This window comes from Thunnus albacares, chromosome 23, assembly GCF_914725855.1.
Source record: "Thunnus albacares chromosome 23, fThuAlb1.1, whole genome shotgun sequence".
NCBI lineage: Eukaryota > Metazoa > Chordata > Actinopteri > Scombriformes > Scombridae > Thunnus > Thunnus albacares.
In genome coordinates this window covers 7,716,343-7,738,490 of record NC_058128.1, presented here as the reverse complement: position 1 = coordinate 7,738,490, position 22,148 = coordinate 7,716,343, and the positions used below count along the sequence as shown (strand labels likewise).

Genomic DNA, 22,148 nt, shown 5'->3' with positions numbered 1-22,148 from the left:
TCTCAGAAAACAATCCTGTGCCAGCACTGCATTTGGCAAAGGCCAGGGGGAGAAATTGTCAATTCTACCATTTATCTGACAAGACAGATCCTTTGAGGAGGTCCGGTTCACCTTTTAAGACAATTTCTCTCTGTGTACAAGGGCATCTGCTGGCATCTGCTGTCTGTCAGAGAGAGTAAGAGAAACAATAACAAACGGAAAGAGACAGCTATACAGATATAGAGAGAGACCCGGGCACCTAAAATACTACTGTAAGTCCATCCGCCACCACTCACTGACGAGGCAGCCGAACCCTGCCAACTGGAAACACACATTTGTTGCCAGGCAACACCGGTGACATCAGCAACCTTCATCATCAACCCCCTCCACCCCATGCCAATGGCACTTGGGGCTTAAAATAGCACACAGATTATTATCAGGCTTCAAAATGGCAGACATTTCTCATATGCACATAAGGCAAAGTGAGTAAGCCGGTGGATTCAGGTGCCTCAAGGGGTGACAAATTATGCGTGCATGTGTATCTTGGACAAGCGGGGGGGTTATTGAGGGGTGTTAATGCATGTATATCATTTTGCATGCATGTCAAAAAAGCATGTAAATGTAAACAATATCATGACTGGTGAAGGTAAAAGCGGAAATATGTAGGCCAAAGTGCAACTGGGGAAAAAAAAAAAGAAAAGCATTGTGGTGTCATGTTGGGGTTGATGAGACAGGATGAATCAGCACATGAGATGACAGCGGGCGGCTGAGAAATGATTGAGTCCGCTGCACATGGGAATAACGAGCACACCAATCACTTCCACTCTGTATCAGAAAACTAATCTCGCACTGCACCAGCCAAGCGCGCCGGAGTGAAAACTAATCACGATCTAAATTGGTCAAATTAGTCAAATTCTCATCCGTGAGCTTGTTAGCACACATAAATATTTCCAACAAAAGGGGACGTGAACTCCTCTCTGCTGTACGTCAACGCCGCCTATCGCCATTGGCACCATCACGACAAAGCGGTTGTTTCATGTTAGCCGACTTTGTTTCATTTTTTTCCAACCGGGGCCTTGTGCAGATCTAAGGAGAGCTCCGCTAGGAGAGAGTGCTGCCGGCTCTTTGCGTGATGTGACTGTTTACCAATCAGTAATGCTACACAGTTGGCTGCGAGGTAAGGGAAGCCTACAGGGGGATGGATGAGAAAACGATGTGAATCAAACCCTGAGCCATTTTTTTTTTAATCTTTTCAGCGGTATACACCAGGTACGGCTGATGAACTGTTTCCAGTGTACAGGGATGATGTCAAAGATAATGAATTAGATGATGCATCTTTTAACAGGAGCTGGCAAACACACGCTCTGTTTGATGAATAAAGAATCCTACAGTGATGATACAGCAGCTTTACACAGAGGAACTCGAAAAATACACTTCAAAAGCATCTAAGGGTGTAGCCGCGAGAGCCAAATACTTTATCTCATTAATTATTTGTTTAGCACGCATGTTTTGAGCAATACTAATGTACTATATCTCAAAAGAAAATGTTTTTTTCCTTTCAGTAATCAAAAACATAAACAATACATTTGAAAATAACCTTGAATAAGACTTTCAGCTACAAGAAGGGATTTGTAATTTCGATTGTACTTTGCTGGAGCTCTTGCTCCAGGTTTTAAAAATTGTTCACCAGGACACGGACTAAAAACAACAACATTAAAAATCTGCTTACCTGGTCCCTTAATCCTACTGTACTTTTATATATATAGTGTGCCCCGTATTCTGTCCAATCTCTTCACCTTCTGCTCCCTTCACTGCTCACGGTGCCTGTTTTCTCACAATCGATTACAGCTTTTGGCTGCTGAATATTACATTCCAGGATTACAAACATTCAGCTGGAAAGATTTATGAGCAACCGCGCTGGTGATTGATTTTGTTCAATTTTAAAATCTATTTTGCAGGTGACTACAAAGTGAAAAGCCCCGTACGAGTAGAGGGAGAGATCTATCAATATTTATAGATGAAAACCAAATGTGTGTGAGAGGGGGGGACTTAAAAAGACTGTCTGAAGAAGTCTGAAATATGACTTGACTCTCAGTTGAAAGCCAGAAGATGCCAACAAACTGCTTTTCAGGTGTTCTGTGTATAATGAGTTTCTCAAGGAGGAGTCTGTCTCTCCTTTCATATGATTCCCATTTTGGAGCAAACGAGCCTTGAATGCTAAACTGCTTCCCATTGACCGAGCTGATTCTCTTCTATTGGGAGGGAAGATGAAAGAGAGTTGTCGAGGTACAGACGTTGCTAAAAGTTGATCAGTCGACAGTTGATCGATGTCCTGTCTCCTGAGAGACGGTCCAACAGCGCACTGTGGCACTCCCAGCAGGGTCACACATGAACTCAGTACAGGCAGGAGGAAACATTATATACACACTGAATCTTCCTGGCATGTGTGTGCACTTTTTTATCTTTTTACTGACATTTCACACCTGTTTGTCAATATAAAAATACCAATAAATCTTTATTGTTTATATGTGCAGCACTAAAGCACAATACATGACTTTTTTTTTTTTTGGATAATGTCCCATAAAGAGGTGAGAGGCGTAGTTTTGTGACTGCAAGGTCACCAAGTGGATTAACAGGGAAAACCCAGGCAAGCTCTACTAGCTTTTCACAGCCGCCTCACTCGATGTATCTATATCTGGCTGTGGCGATACTTGTTACCAAGATAAATAAACTGTAGGTTTTAGTGTAATTTGGGGAATTCTTGTTAAAAAGATAAAATAGCACAAACTCCAACCATTAAAAGGTACCTGTTGCAGTTTTTGAACACTAATAGTGCTATGGAGCGATGTTTGGGTCCCTTTGTTGTAGCCTGCAAGTGCACGAAGATGCACATGCACACACATGACGAAGCACAATACACACTCTTGCCAGTCGTTATACTATTCCACTGATCAATATGTGGTGATGCACAAATTAACCTATAAATGCACCCACAAAGGCAATGAAGAAGAAGACTGGTAACAAGTGAACATGGGTATCAAAGATGCAGGAAGTTATCAGCTTTACAAATGTTTTATGAGGAAGGAACTGCATTCACCATGTTTGTTGTGTGTGACTTCAAACAGCTGATTAAAAATAAACTCTGCTCCCTCTGTATGTAATGCATATGCGTGTGTGTGTGTGTGTGTGTGTGTGTGTGTGTGTGTGTGTGTGCGTAACATGGCAGAATCTCTTTCACACCCACACATTTGAAGTAAAGCTGCCACAGACATACAAAGAGAAAGCAAGTGAGACGAGAAGTGACTCGGTCTACCATGAAAAAGTGAAGAACACATTTGGATTGCAGCGCCGGCCGCAAGCTGCCAGTTATTGGGTTTACCAGGGGGTGAAAAATCCAATGGGATTTACACATCTAGACAGAAATCAAGAGGGCGCCAGAGGTTTTTTTTTCTCCAAACTCAATAAATCACCTGGCTGGGATAGCCACAAAGTGTGAAAGGATTTTGTTTGGGTGCGTGTGTGTGTGTGAAGGAGAGAAAGGAAGTGAAGTGAGAATCAAATTTGGTTGTGATACAAACACCCCTAAAATCAAGAAGAATTAAATGTTATCTCACAAACACTGAAGCTACAGTAGATCAGAATCAGTAACTCTGTTCAGCACATCCACGGTGGTGAGCGTTTGTTTTTAGCGACCATCTGCGCTCCCGGTCGGACTCTATCTAAGATGGACGTACAGGTAGAGAAAGCAATGGGATGCATTATACATAACAGAGTAAACAACTAAATCACACCGCACCAAAGGGCTTGCTTGCGGGCTGCTTACTCTAAACCAATCAACTCCCACACTGCACATACGAACAGTAAATGCTCATCCAAACACATTATATCACCGAAGATCAGTGTATGGGGGCTTAAAACGAGCATTAAAAAGGACCACAGAGAGAGGATTCACTTTTATGATTGGTGTTCAGCAAATTGATTAATTGTCAGTTTCTGTGAGACCGCTACACAGCACAAAGCTACAGTGTAGCAGAAGAGCAATAGCGTCCCAATTCAGGAGCTGGATGGAAACCACCCAGGAAGATGTGTCCACGAATAGACCCACACACCAGACTGAACCTGCACCTCTGCTTCCAAAACTACTTCCTGGCTGATTTAAGATGGTCAGAAATGGTTGACTGAAATAGGACAGTCTTATCAGTCTGTTATACAGGTATTCAGTCTTGAAATGCGTATTTTTAACGATGGAATGCTACTACTAAGACTTTGCATAAGACTTTGTTTGTTGTTGCAGCAAGCCAACAGTAGAATCACTCATTTAAACTCAAGAGCCTGAATTGATAAAAAGCATTTTTGTAATATTGAGCTCTTCACACTCTCATTGAGCCCTGGACAGACCAATCAGCCATGTGAGCTAATCTCAACTCATATCAGAGTGTGTCGCCTGCACAAACACAAGGTCGATGACTTTCCAACGGTCCAACGGCGGTATTGATTCTATATTTAACACAGAGATGTCGCCTTGTCCAGCATCGATCGTCCATTTGCTTAGGCAGGATATTACTAAACAAAGAAACATCCAATTGTGCTCCCTCTCTGCTGCTGGCGCATTTGTCACCGTTCACGAGTACTCGCGGAGGGCAACGATCAAACTGAGAGGGGGAGGGGGCATGGTATTACCATGATGGCACACTGCCTGGACTCAAGGCTCCAATCCAAGAAGCTAATAGGCTGTTACCCATTCAAGAATCATTGCGAACCGCAGCCTGAGAAACAATGCAGGGAAAAGCTGGGAACCCGAGATTCCAATTACATACAGTACCAAAAGTTTGGACACACTTTTTAATTCACGGGAATTGGAAGCTGTGTCCAAACTTTTGACTGGTGCTGTATCTTCTCATGCCACCCCACAACAGCCATGATGTATTATAGGTCGATAGTGAGGTGGAAAAAGGGAGATTACACACTTTCTCGGAAACTCCCCCTCACTTGTTTAATGTACTACCACTGGACTGTGAGCTGAGTTGACGTATTTAAAGAATAATCATGACTCAACCTCTGTGAGGACAACATTAATCTAAAGTGCACTGGTGCGATGTGGCATTGAAATATTGACGATGTTAGTGGGTTTTCTGAAAAACAGACAGATCAAAATGAAGGCTGATTAACCACAAATTATTGCAATCTTGTGAAAATCGACAGAACTCACATACCGCCGGTTTAGTCTGGTTTTGTGCATTTTACACTCCCCAAAAAGTTAGGAACAAGACGGTTAAGGCTCATCATCAAGTAGTTGACTCGGTGCATGCTTCGCTGGGGAAGCAATTTCAATTTCCACTCCTGAACTGATGGACAAGTCCCCTGTGATTGTTTTCTTCCCTTTATCTCTTTGCTAAGCAAGCAAACAACCTAGTCTCCACAGCTCAGCTAGTCACTCAGTGTCTCATATGGCCGAAAAGTCTATTAAACATCAGTGAACTCAATGAAAGGCAATGCCAATCAAAGCCTTTTAAATGCTGCCCTCGAATGTGACTGGTTGAAAGGCCCTCTGGGACTTTTCCCACCTGACTACGGCAGCAAGCACACACTTCTCCTTCTAAGGTGAAGACATCTGGGAAGGCACAACTCATATTAAATGGCATTTTTTGACATCCATTTTGATTCAAGGAATGATGTCTTTGCCCCCAAAAGTATCCCCCCAGTGACCTCAGTCATTGTTTGGTCTGTCCATGTCTGCACATTCCTGTCTAATTTTCATTGAGGCTCAAATAATTGTTGCAAATGATGACACATCACTTCTTGATGATCAATTCCCAGGGAAGCTGGGGGGTCTTTAATATCTTAATTACTAAAGTAGAAGGGGTCCAATATCCTGGTATACAATACAAAACACTAGGGGATTCATCAAAGAGGGAAGAATGATAAAAATGTGCTTTACAATGACAGCCGGCTTTCAGGGAATAGTGATTTTCTGGAGTTATGCCTCATCTCAAGGCCAAGTTAATGTCAATCGGCTAATAAATACAGCAAAGAGCACATTTATAGTCTTCTCACACCGATACGCTTAAGATGAGACTGAGGCTTAAAGATCAAGCTGAATTAAAACATCATATACAGTTCATGCTAATAAAGTAGTTGGGGTCCTTGAAAAGCTTTCTCAGTATCTGTATCATAAGAACTTAATCCCTCAAGTTTGAGTTTTAAGAGCTTGTCAACCTACTAAACTGACATAATTAAAACTACACAAAGCAACTTCACACAAAGCATATGATCAGGGATTTGAACAATTTGAGCTTTAACCACCAGAGGTTCTGTGATATATTCAGAAGTCAGGGTTTTAATTTACCTCTTCCTGATTAATATGCATCTCTGGGCAAATAGAAACCATGTATAGAATCTTATAAGATGTGTATATTTATATAAAAGGTTTTCTCAGTGTAGCTTTAAATGGATCACCATTGTAACATTATGTTTTCTGATTCTGAAGTCTGTGTTTTCTGTCTTTGGAGAGTAAAAGCTTTCTTACCAGTCTGCCACCAGTGATCCAGGACAGGAACCCCAAAGCTCTGCTTTGCCCATTCCAGTGTCTCCACATCACATCGCTCTCCTGCCAAGAATAACGACCGCAGCCTGCAAGGACACAGAGTTCATTTGTCAATCACTGTGACGAAACATGTCATGTCTACTCCCTCACAGAAATGGTCAAGATAAGAGGAAACCACAAAGAAGTATCCTTTTTCTGTTTTTTGTCAGTGTCCACATGCTCGAACCTATTCAAAGCCATTTATGGCTTACATCTGAAACATTTACACATACACAAAACAGTGGTGCATGGGTATGTTATTGAATGAGCAGCATTTTAATTGCATCTTAATTCAATATTGGTGTGTGGGGAGTTTAATGGATTTGGCATACTAACATTTTATTTAAAGGTGAGTGGGTTTAAAGCTGTGTAGCTTGAGAGCTTGGGATTTACCTCTTTTTGAGTGTTTTGCAAAGTGAAACTCTTGCGTTATGAATACTGAATCATAGCAAATGTGCAAAACTGACACACCAGACGCTGTAGCTGACAACTTCTCTTGACACTCTTCAGTGTCACTCTTATCTCATATAATATATCTTTAAGAAAAATGGTTTTGGACCACAATCTGTTTGCATTTAAGCAAGTACCCTCCACTTTACTTTCCCTATAATCCTGGCTGAGACTGAGGTACCTGTGGTCCTTTCCAGCTGCCTCTGACAATGTCCAGAAGTAGTAGTCGTAGTAGTAGTAGTAGTAGTAGTTCTCCTCATCTTTGCTGACTAGAGGAGCTCTGTGGCCTCACTACGATCGTTTTCTTCCTTAATCCCTGTTTGTGTTGAGGCTCAGCTTCACTACAGTCTCCAAGACCTCAGTAATTAGCCTCTTTCCATAGACTTAATTGCAGAAAACAGTCCATTCAACATTTTATTTCTTCTGAAACCTACAGGCATCTCCACTCATCTCAAAAAGCATTTCAAGGTGGATGTTCGCCTATCACCTGAAACACATTCTTGGTAAGACTAAGCTGCTCTTTTTCCAAAGAAAAAATATATCTTCTCGATGACATCTCAGTATTGTACTGATGTACATATTGATGAGACCTTGAATCATCTACCTGGAGACAACAAATTCTTGTGAGGACATCTGAATCTGTCAAATTGTCCTTCACTCCTAGTTTGGTTTTTTTTACTCTCATCCTAGTTTGGGCAACCACTACTCCCTGACTTTGTGAACCCTCCCCTTTCATGCCCTACAAATGACCCAAAACACTACAGTTTCTATCTTCAGTTTCCCTGATTTCTCCCACATAATCCCCCCACTGATGGCTGCTCATATCTAATTCAAAACACTGCCAGTTGCTCGCTACAAGGTTGTAAAGGGATCTATAACCCCCTACAAGCCCAGGCCACAGTGCAGCTGTAGATTATAGTCTGATCACTGCATTTTCCCACAAACGACTGCAGGTCATCACTCATCGGTCTCAGCCCTCCCCGATGTAGAAATGACCTTCCAACTCCAATCAAACTTCAAGTCACATTCTATCTTTTGCAGGCGAGAACATTTTCATCATGTCACTCTCTCCCTACTGAATTATCTTTTCCCTTTCTGCTTTCTCCCTGGGTGATATTTTATTCTCTTTTTCATTCAATACTCTCTAACTTGATTGTTCTACAGCCTCAGAATATTACATAGCCTGGTGTCTCTAGTTTTCTGCAGCACTCTGATTGCAGAATATGGACTTCACCGCTGAAAAATGGTGAATTCCTCTTAGTAAACAGAATGCTCAAGAATGCTCTGCTTTTGCTTATCACCACGCAGACGCTGCTGAAGGTTGCCTGACAGCCTTGAGTCAGTTCAGTTTTCAACTCTTTTCCCCTTCAATAATGGGGAAAATTTTAACATAATGCAACCGTAGTTTAGTTATTTAATCTGATATAACCTCTTGTTTTATGTGTCATGTCCAGTTTTGATAAACAAAGAGGCTTGATAAAGAATCTTAGGTGATCTCACATCCTTAGGTCAGTTTAAAAGCTGTTCTTCTATATTGCAGCATCCATACAAATTGTGGTATGTGTGTCTTTGTTTCCATGAACAGTTGTGATTGGTTTAAGATATTATTAAGAGAAGTCATGGCAAGTCATTATGGGCTTTAAATTTACTTTGTTACTCACATTTATTGCATATTAAAACAGTTTATAGGCAAATATATATCTAAAAGTATCACTGGTATGACAATGTATCATTATGTGTAAGGTGATTACATTTTATAGTCATAGAAGCAAAAATGATGAAGTGACGGTTGTTACTGTTGACCATCCAGATCAACACATCATTTAAGATGACGCAAATGATTGTGCCCATTTGATTAATATGTAATTTTTTAACTTATTTTTACTGCAAATTTTCATATGCATTATCCTTAGTAGCATAGAAACCCTTTGAGCCCTACCATCTGGCAATTTGGCTCCAAACTTTTATGCTCTTATTTGTGTTGATTAAGTACTTAAAAGGTCTGTTTGACTCATAATAGCGCACTCTGGATAAACAGCTTTAAGTAAACGCCTTGACTGTCTAGACTATAAAATATGAAAGATGTACATCAAAGACTATAATGAAGGCTCTAGATTAATAATGTACCTCCAATTCAGCTCTCAGATAGATTCTGACTTGGATGAATTGAACCAAATAATTTGTGGAATAAATGAGTGATTGACTTGCTGCCCTGGCGGTGACCTTGTGTTCTTTGTGCGCAGATTCTTTATGGAGTTTTCTGATGGAAATACAAATCTGGTGGATTCACGCAGACACTGTGACCTCAGAAACGGTAGTAGGAGGGCGACGGTTTGGCTGCTGCCCAAGCTCAGAGACTGTGCGCTGAGTCAGTAATAGTCAGTGTAAACATCCGTGTTCTGTTTTCAGAAAGAAAAAAAAAAAAAAATCAGGAGTCCAACCTCCCTAAAATCATTCTCAAAGTGTCACGAACAACATATTATACTTCAGTGATGGTGATGAGCCAGTAACTTCAGATAGCAACTATATTATATAAAGCTACAGTATTAACACTTCTTTTAACATGTTTCAACAGCTTGTATGCAGTTCAACTGATTGAACTGACTTCATCACACACATACACTATAAGGACAAGCAAATATTTGATTATTCAACAAGCAAGTGTACCACACAGTTTATCCTGACACCACTTCTAGGTTAGAAGTGATAAAGTGATAGAATATGTACTCTGAACTTTACTGGTGCGGTGTGATAAAAAGAACTCTGTCCAATCAGGAGCCACAACTTTGACCAATAAAAACTAGACAGCTTTGTAAAGATAAGCCCACACTAATCTCAACAGTAAGACCTTGGAGCGGGCAAAGAAAGCAGAAAAACTGCACTCTTAGGGGTTAAGGTTATACACATAATGCCCTTTTGTCACATGTTTTAAGTCTACAAATTATTAATATACTTAAAAGTGATACTCTGGGGTCAGTGTAACAAAGTTGATGTGAGAATAAATGAGTCACTGGTTTAAGCAAAGGAGAATTGCTGCAGTTGAAGTTGGCTGCAGTGAAATTTTGTGAAGCAGATCCAGTCCACACAGATGGATTATCCTTCTAAAAATAGTGCCCAAACTTAGAAACTCTGTGTGTATGTTTGAGTTAGTTAGTGCAACTGCCCAATATGGAAATATATCCACAACATGGGATGAGTTCACCAGAGAATATTCTGATATATATTCTCAGGAGTTACTTTTAATTAAAAGGAAAACAGGTGCAAACATCGCTACCTTTAATGGTGCCAAGTTTCACTGAGCACCAAAAAGCACCACCACCGACTGAAGTCATGCACTTTGCATCTGATTGAGGCTCTCGGCTTTGAGATTTTTCTCCCGTCTTTAAAAACACTACTGTGGAAAAGGGTGTGTGCCCCTTCTGTCATGCTACACCAACGCAGGGCTCTGCTACCATCACAGCTGCAGACAGCCCTGCAGCCAGTTTCTCAATGCAAGCTTTCATGGTGACAAGTAATATGGCTCAAGCACATTAATAAGGGTCCGGGGCTGTTACAGTTGAGCAGGCTCTAGAGGGAGTAAATGTCCCACTGCGTCAATAAAGCCCAGACAAGGATGTTGAGCTGAATGAAATTATGTGTTTGATAATAAAGCTAACGGAGTTTTCTGAAAGGTTTTGCCATTTTCATCAGCATAGTTTTAATTACAACCAGCGTTATTAGTATTGACGTATTCTGCCATGTCATGACAAAATACACAGAGTAGATCCATAAGGCAATATTGTCACAAACACTATGCTTGGATTAAATTTGCTTATCCACACCATGCAGCCTGTAGAAGTCCCTCTGGTCGGCTGAATTGAGTGCAATGCACAGAATTACTACAATGTCAACTTCTTAAAAGAAAGTGGTACCTTGATACGTCACACTTTCCCAATGTCTGTAGAAAACTAGACATTTAAGAGACAAGAGATGACACATTATTATCCTGCTCAATACATGAAAATATTTTAAAAGCTATGAGAATATTAAACATTCTCAAAATTCTCAAAATACCACAATACTTCTCTTTGGAACTGTAAAAATCAAAAGTTAGTAAGTGAAAGCCTCAACCAGACATTGAATCACCCTGTGCTAAAATGAATCCATGTTTCATCGCTGCCTTTGTATCGCTGCCTGTGTGTGTCACGGTGACATGTGTTGTTCAGCGCCGAAGGGAAATGCAGTAATCTTTCACCACCATGCCTCCTCCAAGGGGAAAAGACACATTAGGAACAAGGAAGTGTACACAGAAACAGCATGTCGCTTAAATGAAGGATTGTGGCAGGGTCGAAACTGAGAAGATAAATGGCGCCGATATTTGAGGCAAAATATTACAGAAAATAATTTCCCTCTGCAAGAACAGCATTTAAAAAAGGTGCTCAGCATTCAGCACAGCCAACGGCCAAAGATTGTCAAATTCAGCACATAATACCAGAGTTACTCAATGATTCACTGGAGCTATAGGTCATCCGCACTCAGAATTGCTTTATGATTGTGTGCTTAAAGGCATTTTCAGACTGCTGAACAGATTGGAAGAGGTGAATTGACACCACAACCCTTTAGATGATCAAAATTAACAATTGTGATCATCTCAGCAAGTATTTCATTCTCTGGGCCAAACTAATATCGTAAAAAATGTTTGTTTTTAACTCTTGACACTTGACCTTTACCTGAAGAGAGAGATAGCAGCCAGGAAAACAAGTTCATGCAGTATGATTTAATCCAGGTGTGTTGCAGTGACTTGAGGCTGTTTGTTATCCGTCCTGATTAACACCCATGCGGGTCGAGTTGAGGGTACTGACTGTGAGCTAGTGGAGGTGGAAGAGGGCTTCGAATCAACAGATGGTCAGAGACTAATGAGAGGCTCGACAGGCTGTGCAGACCACCGTCAGCCATGAGACGCTTTAACACACCACTCCTGCCGTTTCAGAGATCAACCTTCAACCTGTATTTGAAGGTTAAGGTCTGTACCTGTTTCCTTCTCACAGCAAGTTTCTCTGGATAGTGACAGATAAGCTCTGTTTTTCAGTCTACGCATTAGTCAATCCTTGTGATATGAGCATAGGTGTAAAGGTCTATGGGCTGAAGAGTTTGCTAAAAATGTTTTAGTTTGTCTTTATGTCTTACCATGTCAACTTAAGGTTTTAGCATTAAAAAAAAATTAAAGCATCTTTCAAGAAAATTTCAAATCACAAATATAGAGGAGTTTAAAACAATCTTAGTATCAATCTTAATTTCTGAACATCCTACAAGACTTGGATATGGGCTTATTTTACATTTGATGGTGAATTCACTCAATCGCCATTAGAGCTTAAACTAACAATTCCTTTTATTATTTTAATTTGTCAATTTTTATTTTTAAGTTAAAAAATAATTAACAACGGCCATCACAAGTTCCCAGGGCCCCGGGTAACAACTTCAAATTGTTTTGCAAATAACAATAACATAAAACAAAGCAAAGCAGCAAATCCTCACATGGTGATGAGATGCTTGGACCAACAAATGTTTGACATTTTGAAAGACTGTTAATTATTATCAGAATTGTTGCCAATTAATTTCAATTTACTAATTGATTAATCAACTAATGGTACAACATAAAAAAGGGCCTTCACCTGCACTGCACTATCAACAATTTGTTCTTCGTATAGGGTGACGATGTCTACCTGGACAGGGGGTATTTTTTCCCAACTGCAGCGTGGGGGTCCTGCTGGCGAATGGCTCGGATGGCGGTGGGTGCTGTGAACATGGAGGAGGCTCCGTGTTCAGACAGGACACGGAAAAATGCCCCGGGGTCTGGAGTCCCTACAGGCTTACCCTGTAAAACACACAGTACAACAACAACTGGTTAGTTGAAAAACTGAAACATAGATGCACTGTACTGTACATCATATATTATCTGACTCCCTACAGCATAAACAGAAGATACAAACATTATTATTGAATCTCATATACATAACAGCAATATTTTTAAATTATTCCACAATACAAATTCACTTCAGCTACAAACTACACTCCATGAGTATTCATAGAGCAGCTGTTTACAAGGGAGAGGCATATTGGAAGAATGCCTTCAAGCCAGATGGGCCCAGAAATCCATGGATTAGAAAACAGAGTTGCACTATAGAAGTATTGTTTGTCTAGAAGAAAAGATATAGACAAAAAGAGGCCTGCAGGCAAACACCTCAGACAGTTACAATCTCCAATGTGTTCAGGTTCACAGTTTACACTGGTATTCAACTAGCATGTCCCTGCAGTGGGAAGACAACTGCAGATGAATGAGAATGGTAAACAGCAGCCGTGAGTTCTGGCTGTCATTTTTTTGCTCTGGATACATATTTGTGTCTGTGTATTGATCAAAGAAAAAGACAAAAGGTTGGCAGCATCATGCTTGAAGATAGAAGGGCTGCTACAACTAGGTACACGTGAGACATCCAGCCGCCTGGAGTCAAACATTGATTAAAAGGAAGGCAGATTAATTCATTGACCAGCAGTGATTCTTCCCACGGCGAGAGAATATCAGAGGGTTAATGTAACGAATGACTATCAACATAAGAAATACCCTATAGGACACACACGGAAAGATAAACAGACAGTAACAAAACAGCAGCCCCTTTAGCCTTACAGATTTTGTTACATACACAAGAGCCTGCATGGAGGCTACTTCACTAGCCAATAGGTAATGGTCTCACAAAGCAAAGCCAAATCACTTGTAATAATTGGATGCATCAATATCAAGTGGCTGTTAAAAGCAAACATTCATGCAGAAAAAAACATCATAACGGCTTAATTATTCCTTTACTATTAATCTTTACAAGAGGTTAAGTGAGTTTCATGACTGTGTTTTGCCCTTTTAAAGTGCTATTTTTAGGTACTTCAACTAATGATGCACTGATAACCAACATTTAAGCACTATTACAAAATACATTCACTCATTTCACCCTTTTTAATGGTAGTGTGGAAGGCCGTACTGAGTGCATGAAGGTGAAATACAGACTAGAATTACTAAAGAAAAATGAGAAGGGACAGACAACCGGAATAAGCAGCCTGCCGTCTGTCTCTTGACAGGAGGCTGTGGCAGCCAGAGTAAAACATGGCGACAGTGTCAAACAGTTCACCGCATCTTGAACCGAGTCCCAGTCTACAAAAACTGATGTCATTAACCAAATATGGATGCATTCAGCTTGCAGAGCCAACAAAGGCAGATATCCGACAGACATTCAGACTACCATGAAGAAGCTTCTTTTTCCATTTCCTTACTTGTACAGCTTTGGGCGTTGTGTATTGGTAGTCAGGCTTGTTGCACATTTTTTTGATATTTCTTCTTGTTTGCTATACCACAGTGGTTAAGTTTGAGATTAAACCTGATCTACAGGAACATACCTCGTACAGAATTGTGCTGTTACCATGGAGCAGAGGAGCATAACAGATATATGAATGGCCAACCACCCAGCCCAGGTCTGACGCTGCCCACCAAACCTGCAAAAAGTGGAATATGGTGAGTATATGTACAGAGTCACCTGTTCACAGTCATCTAATATTATTTAGTCAAACACCATAATGTATTAATTGTAACTTAATTAGTGGAGATTGCATTAACAATGTAACCAACACTAAAAAAAAACACCCAAAGTACTTGAAAGTGCAACAAATATAAATTAAACAGAAAAAAATACAACTTTCAGAACTCAGAAGGATGCTTTATTGCCTTACATCTCCAGGATTGAGTCCATAAATATTTGACATGGTCCATTTCAGCATCACAGCATAGCCTGCAGTGTCTCGCGCAACACCCTGGGGGACAAGATAAGAAAAACATTAAACGGGTGACAAGTATTGCACTAGGCAAAGAAGCAGGGGTTCAATATCAATCTAAACTCGGCCGCTCAGGCCGGTTGTGCTGAAGAGGATGGTATTTTGTTTTTAAGTGACTGCCTCTCAAACCGATTCCAATTTCAAGCTTTTATTAGTTAATGGTGCTGTATAAACATTTTTGAGCAAAACAGTGTGTCCTAGAATCCTGACGTCCACAATTATGGAGTTTTACTGAAAGTTATGGGCTCCCTACAGCCATAACAGAGAAATTCACAGTAGCTCCCAGAAACAAAAGCTGGCAATAACAGCACTATTAAGCTCAGGAAATTGCCGGCAGGTGGATATTTTATATCATCTGTTGGTCAAAGACAAAATGATGCTATTTGAAAGGAGCCGAGGGTTTTCCATTTCATACTGGCTGCAGGCAATTCCTCCTGCATGAGCTCCAGCTCTTGCAGTGGAAACGTTCCTTCTTATTTACAGGTATGTCATAGTGATGGTGTTTAGATTGGGCCGGCATTGTTTTGTAGAGTCAAAGAGCACATGAGTCACACAGAGGCTCCAGCCAGAACTGACAGTATTTAGACAAACAGTGCAAGCAGTAAAGCACACAGTATAACTTCTGTATGTGAGATTGTGTGTGTTTACATGGCATCTACAAGTCTATGAATGTATTGATTCTTATTTGATACCATCTTTTCTCGGAGGAATGCAATTACCTTTGGTGTTCCAGTGGTCCCAGATGTATAGAGGACATAGAGTGGATGGTTGGAGGGAACAGGAACACAGTCATGTGGTCTAGCAGTGGCCATCTCTTCCTCCCAGTCCAGACTCAGCTCCGGGCTCATTGATACCTTCTCCTAAAACACAAAGTAATAAGAGGAAGATACACTTATTTCCACTCTAATTAAACTATCTAAAGTGGTGAAGGGTGTTACTGCTCTCTGAGGAGGTTATATGAGTTGTTGACTTCATTTCAAGACAAAAATAATACATGATAAAGCAGTATTACAATTTCAGTTTTTCATGTAGCGATATACTGTAGTCTCTGTTCTAACCATAGACTGTATAAAAATAATGGACGTAGCCACCGTGACGTCACCCATTGGTTTGTGGACTCATGTTTTAAAGCCTCGAGTTTGACATTTGGCATTTTGACCGTCGCCATCTTGGATTTTTTGAGCCAGAAGTGATGAGAAGTGACCATATTTGGATGAGAGGGTGGAAAGCTAGCTGGTAGCTTGGTTAGCACAGTTAGCACTTACAGTCTATGGTTGACTGTGACAATGCTAATGCAAATTTTCACTAGTAAAAGCAGGTTTACGTCAATTAAGACCAAATGTACTTACCGGAAAAACTGAACATCTGACTCCTTAGAGGGTCTTTTAGTACAACCAAACACTGACTTTTAAAACATTTTTTTGTGACCAAAATGTTATAATTAACCTTCATGAACTGAAAACACACTGATATAACGACAACTACGGCTACGCCTATACCCTGAATCTGAAGTTACACCATGTTTACTTTACCTTATCAATGTTGTCGACTAGTCAATCACAACGTAGCCACGCCCTAAAACATACCCTGCTTTATCGTCAATTTAAATTAAATGGGACCATAATTTACAACATGTACACCATGCAGTATTGAAGAAGACTTGAAACTAGCAATTGAGACCATAAACCCCCTGATGGCCATTAGAGAGAATTGCAGGTTTAAGGCACTTTTGCATTTGCTTCACTTTTCAGACCCGGAACTACTCGCTTGGTTCTAACTTCCATCAATCACTACAATCAAGGTCATTACAGGTCATAGATTGAAGCCCATACATCTCCCACTGCCAACATCTGTCTCATTTCAAACTTTTGTAAATCTCTGTGATATTTTAATTTCATTAATATTTAATCACCCCTGTAGACTGCAGTCTCATTCTTGGCTTTCTTGGGTCTCAGATAATGAACTCAAGACCAAGACTTTATTCAAAATGACAGACTCTTGAGGCAAAGGATCCCCATTAAACCTTCATCTTTCTGAAAAAGCATCTTTGTTTACTCACTAAAGCCAAGCCAGACCAAAACCTGGCTGATGCAACAAGGCTTTCATGTTGGAAGCTGTGTTCACAGAACCGCAACCTCTTGCTTACTGAATGCAATAATTGACAAAAGCAGCTGCAACCACCTTCAAAGCGGTGCTTCACATGATTTTAAGGGGTTGAGTTTACAGTGAATTTCCCATGAAAACTATTTATCTGATAACAGTTTTGTGTCCACCTTGTATATCTTCCTAAAAAAAAAAATGCTGCCTCCCATCTGCAATCTCTGGATGATTCATTGACTGATAAGACTAGTGGGGCCAAACCAGATAAATTCATCAATGTAATATTCATTTAAGAACACCACAGAGCCAGAAAGAGGTACATTGTGTAACAGAAAACAAATGTGACTGAGACACGGAGGTCAGAAAACCAATTTAAGAGAAATGATTGCAATACTATGCTATCAATTTTGAGAATAATTTCCCCAAGCCCCAAACTGAGTGCTTTTCTTTCACGCATGTTGCGACGGAAAATTAGCTCCTTATATGGAAATACTTTGCTATACCTGTGTTTAGTACCTAGATGTGCAAGTGTAATGAACAATTTTTAACTTGAGCTCTTATTGTGTACTCTCATATCTGAAGATGTTCTCAAATGAGGCTTAGGATGAGAGGAACTTAATCTTGTGACTGTGATGCAATAAGCAAGGATGCAGCCGGAGAGGGTGTGTGTGTGTAACTGACAGGTCACAAAATGTTCCAGAGCATCCTGTGAGGAGCGACGCTGCAAGTATAAGAATGACAGCTAGACTGTGTTCGGGGCTCTTTGTCTAACTCAGACACTGTGTCCTGTATGCGTACGTGTGTGACTCCTGAATAAAACTCTGAAAGACAATCCCTCTTTGCTAAATCCCTTTTTATTACAGAATGTCCATGACACCTGTGTATAAGGGAGGTATTTTTTAGCTTTCTGTCATCATATTAATGCATTATTGTGTGCTCTATAATCATTATTAACAGCTCAACTTGCCATCAAATTTGATCTATGCCAGGCTGACTATGACAGGCACCAAACTCCATCCCTCAGCTGCAAACTTACTATGCACATTTTCAGCCTGTCTCATCTACTTGAACCAGCTATACATCCTTTTATCATTTGACACAGTGGCAGGATTTGCAACGCTGTCACACCACTGATCAGGCACGTCGCAGCCGTGGGTGTTATGGGTGTTGCGACACCCGAACTTTCACAGAAACATGATTCCACCCCCTCATCCCCCCTCCACCACCACCACTGCCACCACTTTTTGCTGAGGTAGACATGAAACTGAGTTCCCCATAGGCTACATGAAAACCTATTGGTCAAGTTAGATTGATTGAACGGCCATCCAGCCTATCATAACCATTTGACCAACCCACCAGGCCAGTGAAGGGTAAACATTTGGAGTACGATAAAGTTACGAGCGTGCTTCTGTCGCTCGCTGCTGGCTGTGATAACAGATCAGAGGTATGAAACAGCTATTTAATACTAGGTGATAAGGACAATTTTGCCCTTTGTTATTTCTGACACTGATTTTGAGTGGAGTACTGTACTTGTAATGTGAAAGCTGCTGTGTTCTTGCTAATTTCACCCATTGACAATGAGTTGGACAATGCAGCTCAGTTTTCATCTTGTTGTGTATCATCGATGAAATAGGATAAGAGAGCATTAAAGTCTCATCTTTATATTTTTTGTGAAATATAAGGGGGGTGGCGGTGCTCATGCCCCACCCCCCTAGAACCCCCCCATGCTTTTAAAATCGTTGCTCCACCCCTGCCATTGACAGAAAATGGATTTAGTCAATGTACGAGAATAGGTTACAATCCAATGCTTTAAATTCAGCTGGATAATTAAATGCTCTCTTATAATGTAGGTTAAACGCCCCTCTGGATAAAGTAAAAATGTGCAGTACAGTGGTCGAGTTAGAATCAAGTTAGAATCAAATTTGACATTTTGGAGATTTCTCACAACAGCAGGCTGCCATATTTCAGATATATTTACATTCTGTCACATAACTTGGCAGGTTTAGTAATGACACCACACTCTCAAATTGAGCGTCACGGTGCTTTGTGGTACTTACCATATTAGGCCGGTTGTAGATGAGGACTTTGGAGGGCCTGTGAGAGCTCAGCTCCAAGGCCTTCTCCACCAGAGGGATGTACTCTACTCTTCTGCCTGGTTCGATGCCAAATGAGGCTGTAACCATCAGCTTGGGCTGAAAAACACAAAAATGGATTGGATTGTGTTGAAATGTCAAACGGTCAAACATACAGCATCATGACATTTGACAGAAACAGCAGCCAGAACTCCCACCCTCGAATTAAACATTTGCTTTGCTGCATTTTTAACAAGATATTAGAATCTGTTGTGTATAGCAGCACTCCAGTGTCCAGTGTTAAAATGCAGCAGGCTGCCACACAAGACACCTAAGACGTATATATGTTGTCAGCACTATGTCATTTAACTTTATAGATTTTAAAGCCTGAGGCACATACCTTCATACACCCTACTTTGAAGGAGATTGCCCTTAAATGGCACACACTCAGTCATGGTTAGCTCATTTCCCCCTAATGGCCATCATAAGGTCTCTTTTCTGCTTCACTACTGAATTGCAATGGATGATTGATATCTATGACAAGAGCGTCCTTGTTCATACTGTATGTAAATAAGAATGTTACCGCTATTCATCCGAAAATATTTGAGTCTACAATACTTCAACATTACTGTCCCCTGAAGTGTACCTCAACAACACGAGCTCTAACACTTGATCAAGTATGTGACGGCAATACTTTATAATACTAAATTTCCTCAGATTTATATTCATATAAACACATCACTCAATAGGAATCATTATCTTCACAAACATTCCCTGTCAATGTGTCAGAGTTATCTATTAATTCTTCCGGTTTCCCCGTTTAAAAATCTCATTTCATATGGCAAGAACATTATTCTTGAGTTGAGAGAGAAAAGGCGAGCCAAGTGCTTTCCGCTGTGAATGATTCATACTGAACTTAAAGAAACAAAGAAGCCTCAGGCACCTCCGGCATTCAGTTTTTCAGATATTTTTCAGGATAAATAGCCCACATTCTTTATGGAAAATTGAAACAGGAAATTTGGTTGCAGCCATATTGTAGCCTTGCTTCATATATGTACATATGGTAAATGTGCTGCACTTATATAACGTCTTTCTAGTCTCCCGATCACTCAAGCCACATTCATCCATTCACACACACATTCATATGCTGATGGCATGGTGCCAACATGCTCATCAGGAGGATCTAATTATTAACACACACATTCACACACTTGGCTTCAGTATCTTGCCCAAGGACACTTCAACATGTGGATTGGAGGAGTCGGGAATCAAACCGTTGATCTTCCAATTAGTGGATGACCAGCTCTACCTCTTGAGCCACAGTTGCCATATAAGAGCAAAGAGTCATCGCATCAGTCTGTCCTTCATTTTTTATGAGGCCAAGCTACCATAAGAAAGAGTGACACTGATTCAATAAAAATTGTTCTGCTCCAAAAAAAGATTGATGTCAACAAGAGGTGAATAACAACATTTTCTAACCTTGGCATGATTGATCCGGACAGAAAGTTCTTTGGAAGCAAAGCCACCAAAAATGAGGCTGTGCGGGGCGCCGATTCGTGCACAAGCCAACATGGTGAACATGGCCTGGGGCACCATGGGCATGTAGATGACCACCAGATCCCCTTTCTGCACTCCATTCTTCACCAACACTCCTGCTAGCCTTGACACCTGAATCAAAGATACAGATGAGCAAATACAAAAAACATTGCAGAGTACTAAATATCAACATGCATTTTGGCAAAGTTAACACTGTACCATTTCAAATGTCGGCTTAAATATAATTTGGATCATTGTTCTTGACTACTTTAACCAACATAAAGCAGTGAGGTTAAAAAGACACATTATCAGGTTATTAATATGAACATATAATGTAAATTTATCCAAAGTTCATCACTGATAACCTTCAATTGGACCTAATCTTACAAATGAAAGACCTCAACATCTTTTGATAAATCAAATTAAATTAAATATGCCTCTTTGCCATTACATGTCATCTGTCAAGTTAGTGACTCAAATGTCAGTCAAGTGAATTATTTTCCTCTCTTTCCATTGTTATGTTTGTTGTCTTTAATGCTAATGTTGGCTCAATCTAGCTGCCACAGCAAAACACTTGGCCAACTGTCTCAGCTGAAGGATGGAAAATTTACTTATTGTCATGTGAACACTTACAAATTCTAATGTCAGTCCTCAAAATTCAACCAAAAATTGCTTCTATGCCTCACAGATTTCATTTTTACCACCACACATCATCACAGCCCTGATCAGGCTTCAACAAAATGACTCAATGCAGCTCTAATACTATTTACCTGGTCCTGAAGTTCCCTGAAGGTGATGATCTGTTTAGTTCCAGTCACTGGGCTGTCATAAATGATGGCAGGCTGCTCTCCACGTCCGCTCTCTACATGACGATCCACAGCATTGTAGCACATGTTCAACTTCCCTCCAACAAACCTGACAAAATGAGAAAACATCATTGTACTAAAAACTAACAAGCAGGAACACTGTTATTTAAAGTAACTTTTATAAATATGCACACATAATGCATGTTTCCAGATATATAATCATCAGTCATCGCCTCTATCAGCACATCCCTAACAACATACTTCTCTGAAGTGTGTATTTGTGGCAGGTAGCGTTCATTCCTTTCATTTAAAAATACAACACAACCTGATGAAACCAACTCAGACAAAAATGCATGCAGTTGCTTTTGCCAGCAGCATGCAGCAAATCAATGTACTTGATTAGGGGGCAGTTTCAAACTCATTATGGTGCTCTGCATATGGATAAAGAGCACCAAGCAGGTTGAACAGATGGTGTCTGGGATCTTGTGTTTTGGGAGCCAGAGAGAGGTGGTGGCTGTGTCCTTCATTTTATCTTAGCTGAACAAGGCTCTGACAGCCCTGGCTTTTTCCCCACCAGGGTGGTTGTGGGAATTTACAACCCCAACCAGTAAACAAAAAAAGAAAATAATTTCTGTCTTTGCATCATTCTCAGTGCAGGAGTGTGTGCAGGGGCTGTCTTGCATTTAGATAATGTTAGCTTTCCGAAAAGCAACACGCAAACATGATGTAAAGTCCCACAGCTATATTAGAAAGAGAACTTTTATCCATCTT

General features: G+C 40.4%; 1 protein-coding gene and 1 long non-coding RNA gene across 2 annotated transcripts in view; one reads left to right on the top strand and one right to left on the bottom strand.

Moving 5' to 3' along the window:
* acss3 (acyl-CoA synthetase short chain family member 3) overlaps positions 1 to 22,148 on the bottom strand; it is a 38,061-nt gene that overhangs the window by 14,265 nt on the left and 1,648 nt on the right. The window contains exons 2-9 of the mRNA XM_044342839.1: positions 21,342 to 21,486; positions 20,515 to 20,703; positions 19,021 to 19,155; positions 15,583 to 15,723; positions 14,762 to 14,842; positions 14,432 to 14,527; positions 12,715 to 12,866; positions 6,506 to 6,609 (exon numbers count right to left, since the gene is read on the bottom strand). Of these exons, the coding sequence (XP_044198774.1) occupies positions 6,506 to 6,609; positions 12,715 to 12,866; positions 14,432 to 14,527; positions 14,762 to 14,842; positions 15,583 to 15,723; positions 19,021 to 19,155; positions 20,515 to 20,703; positions 21,342 to 21,486 (1,043 nt within the window). The remainder of the gene's footprint in view (positions 1 to 6,505; positions 6,610 to 12,714; positions 12,867 to 14,431; positions 14,528 to 14,761; positions 14,843 to 15,582; positions 15,724 to 19,020; positions 19,156 to 20,514; positions 20,704 to 21,341; positions 21,487 to 22,148) is intronic.
* LOC122974837 lies at positions 12,808 to 15,654 on the top strand. Its single transcript, XR_006400447.1, has 3 exons — positions 12,808 to 12,895; positions 14,424 to 14,546; positions 15,571 to 15,654. It is a non-coding gene; the product is annotated as an uncharacterized LOC122974837 (long non-coding RNA).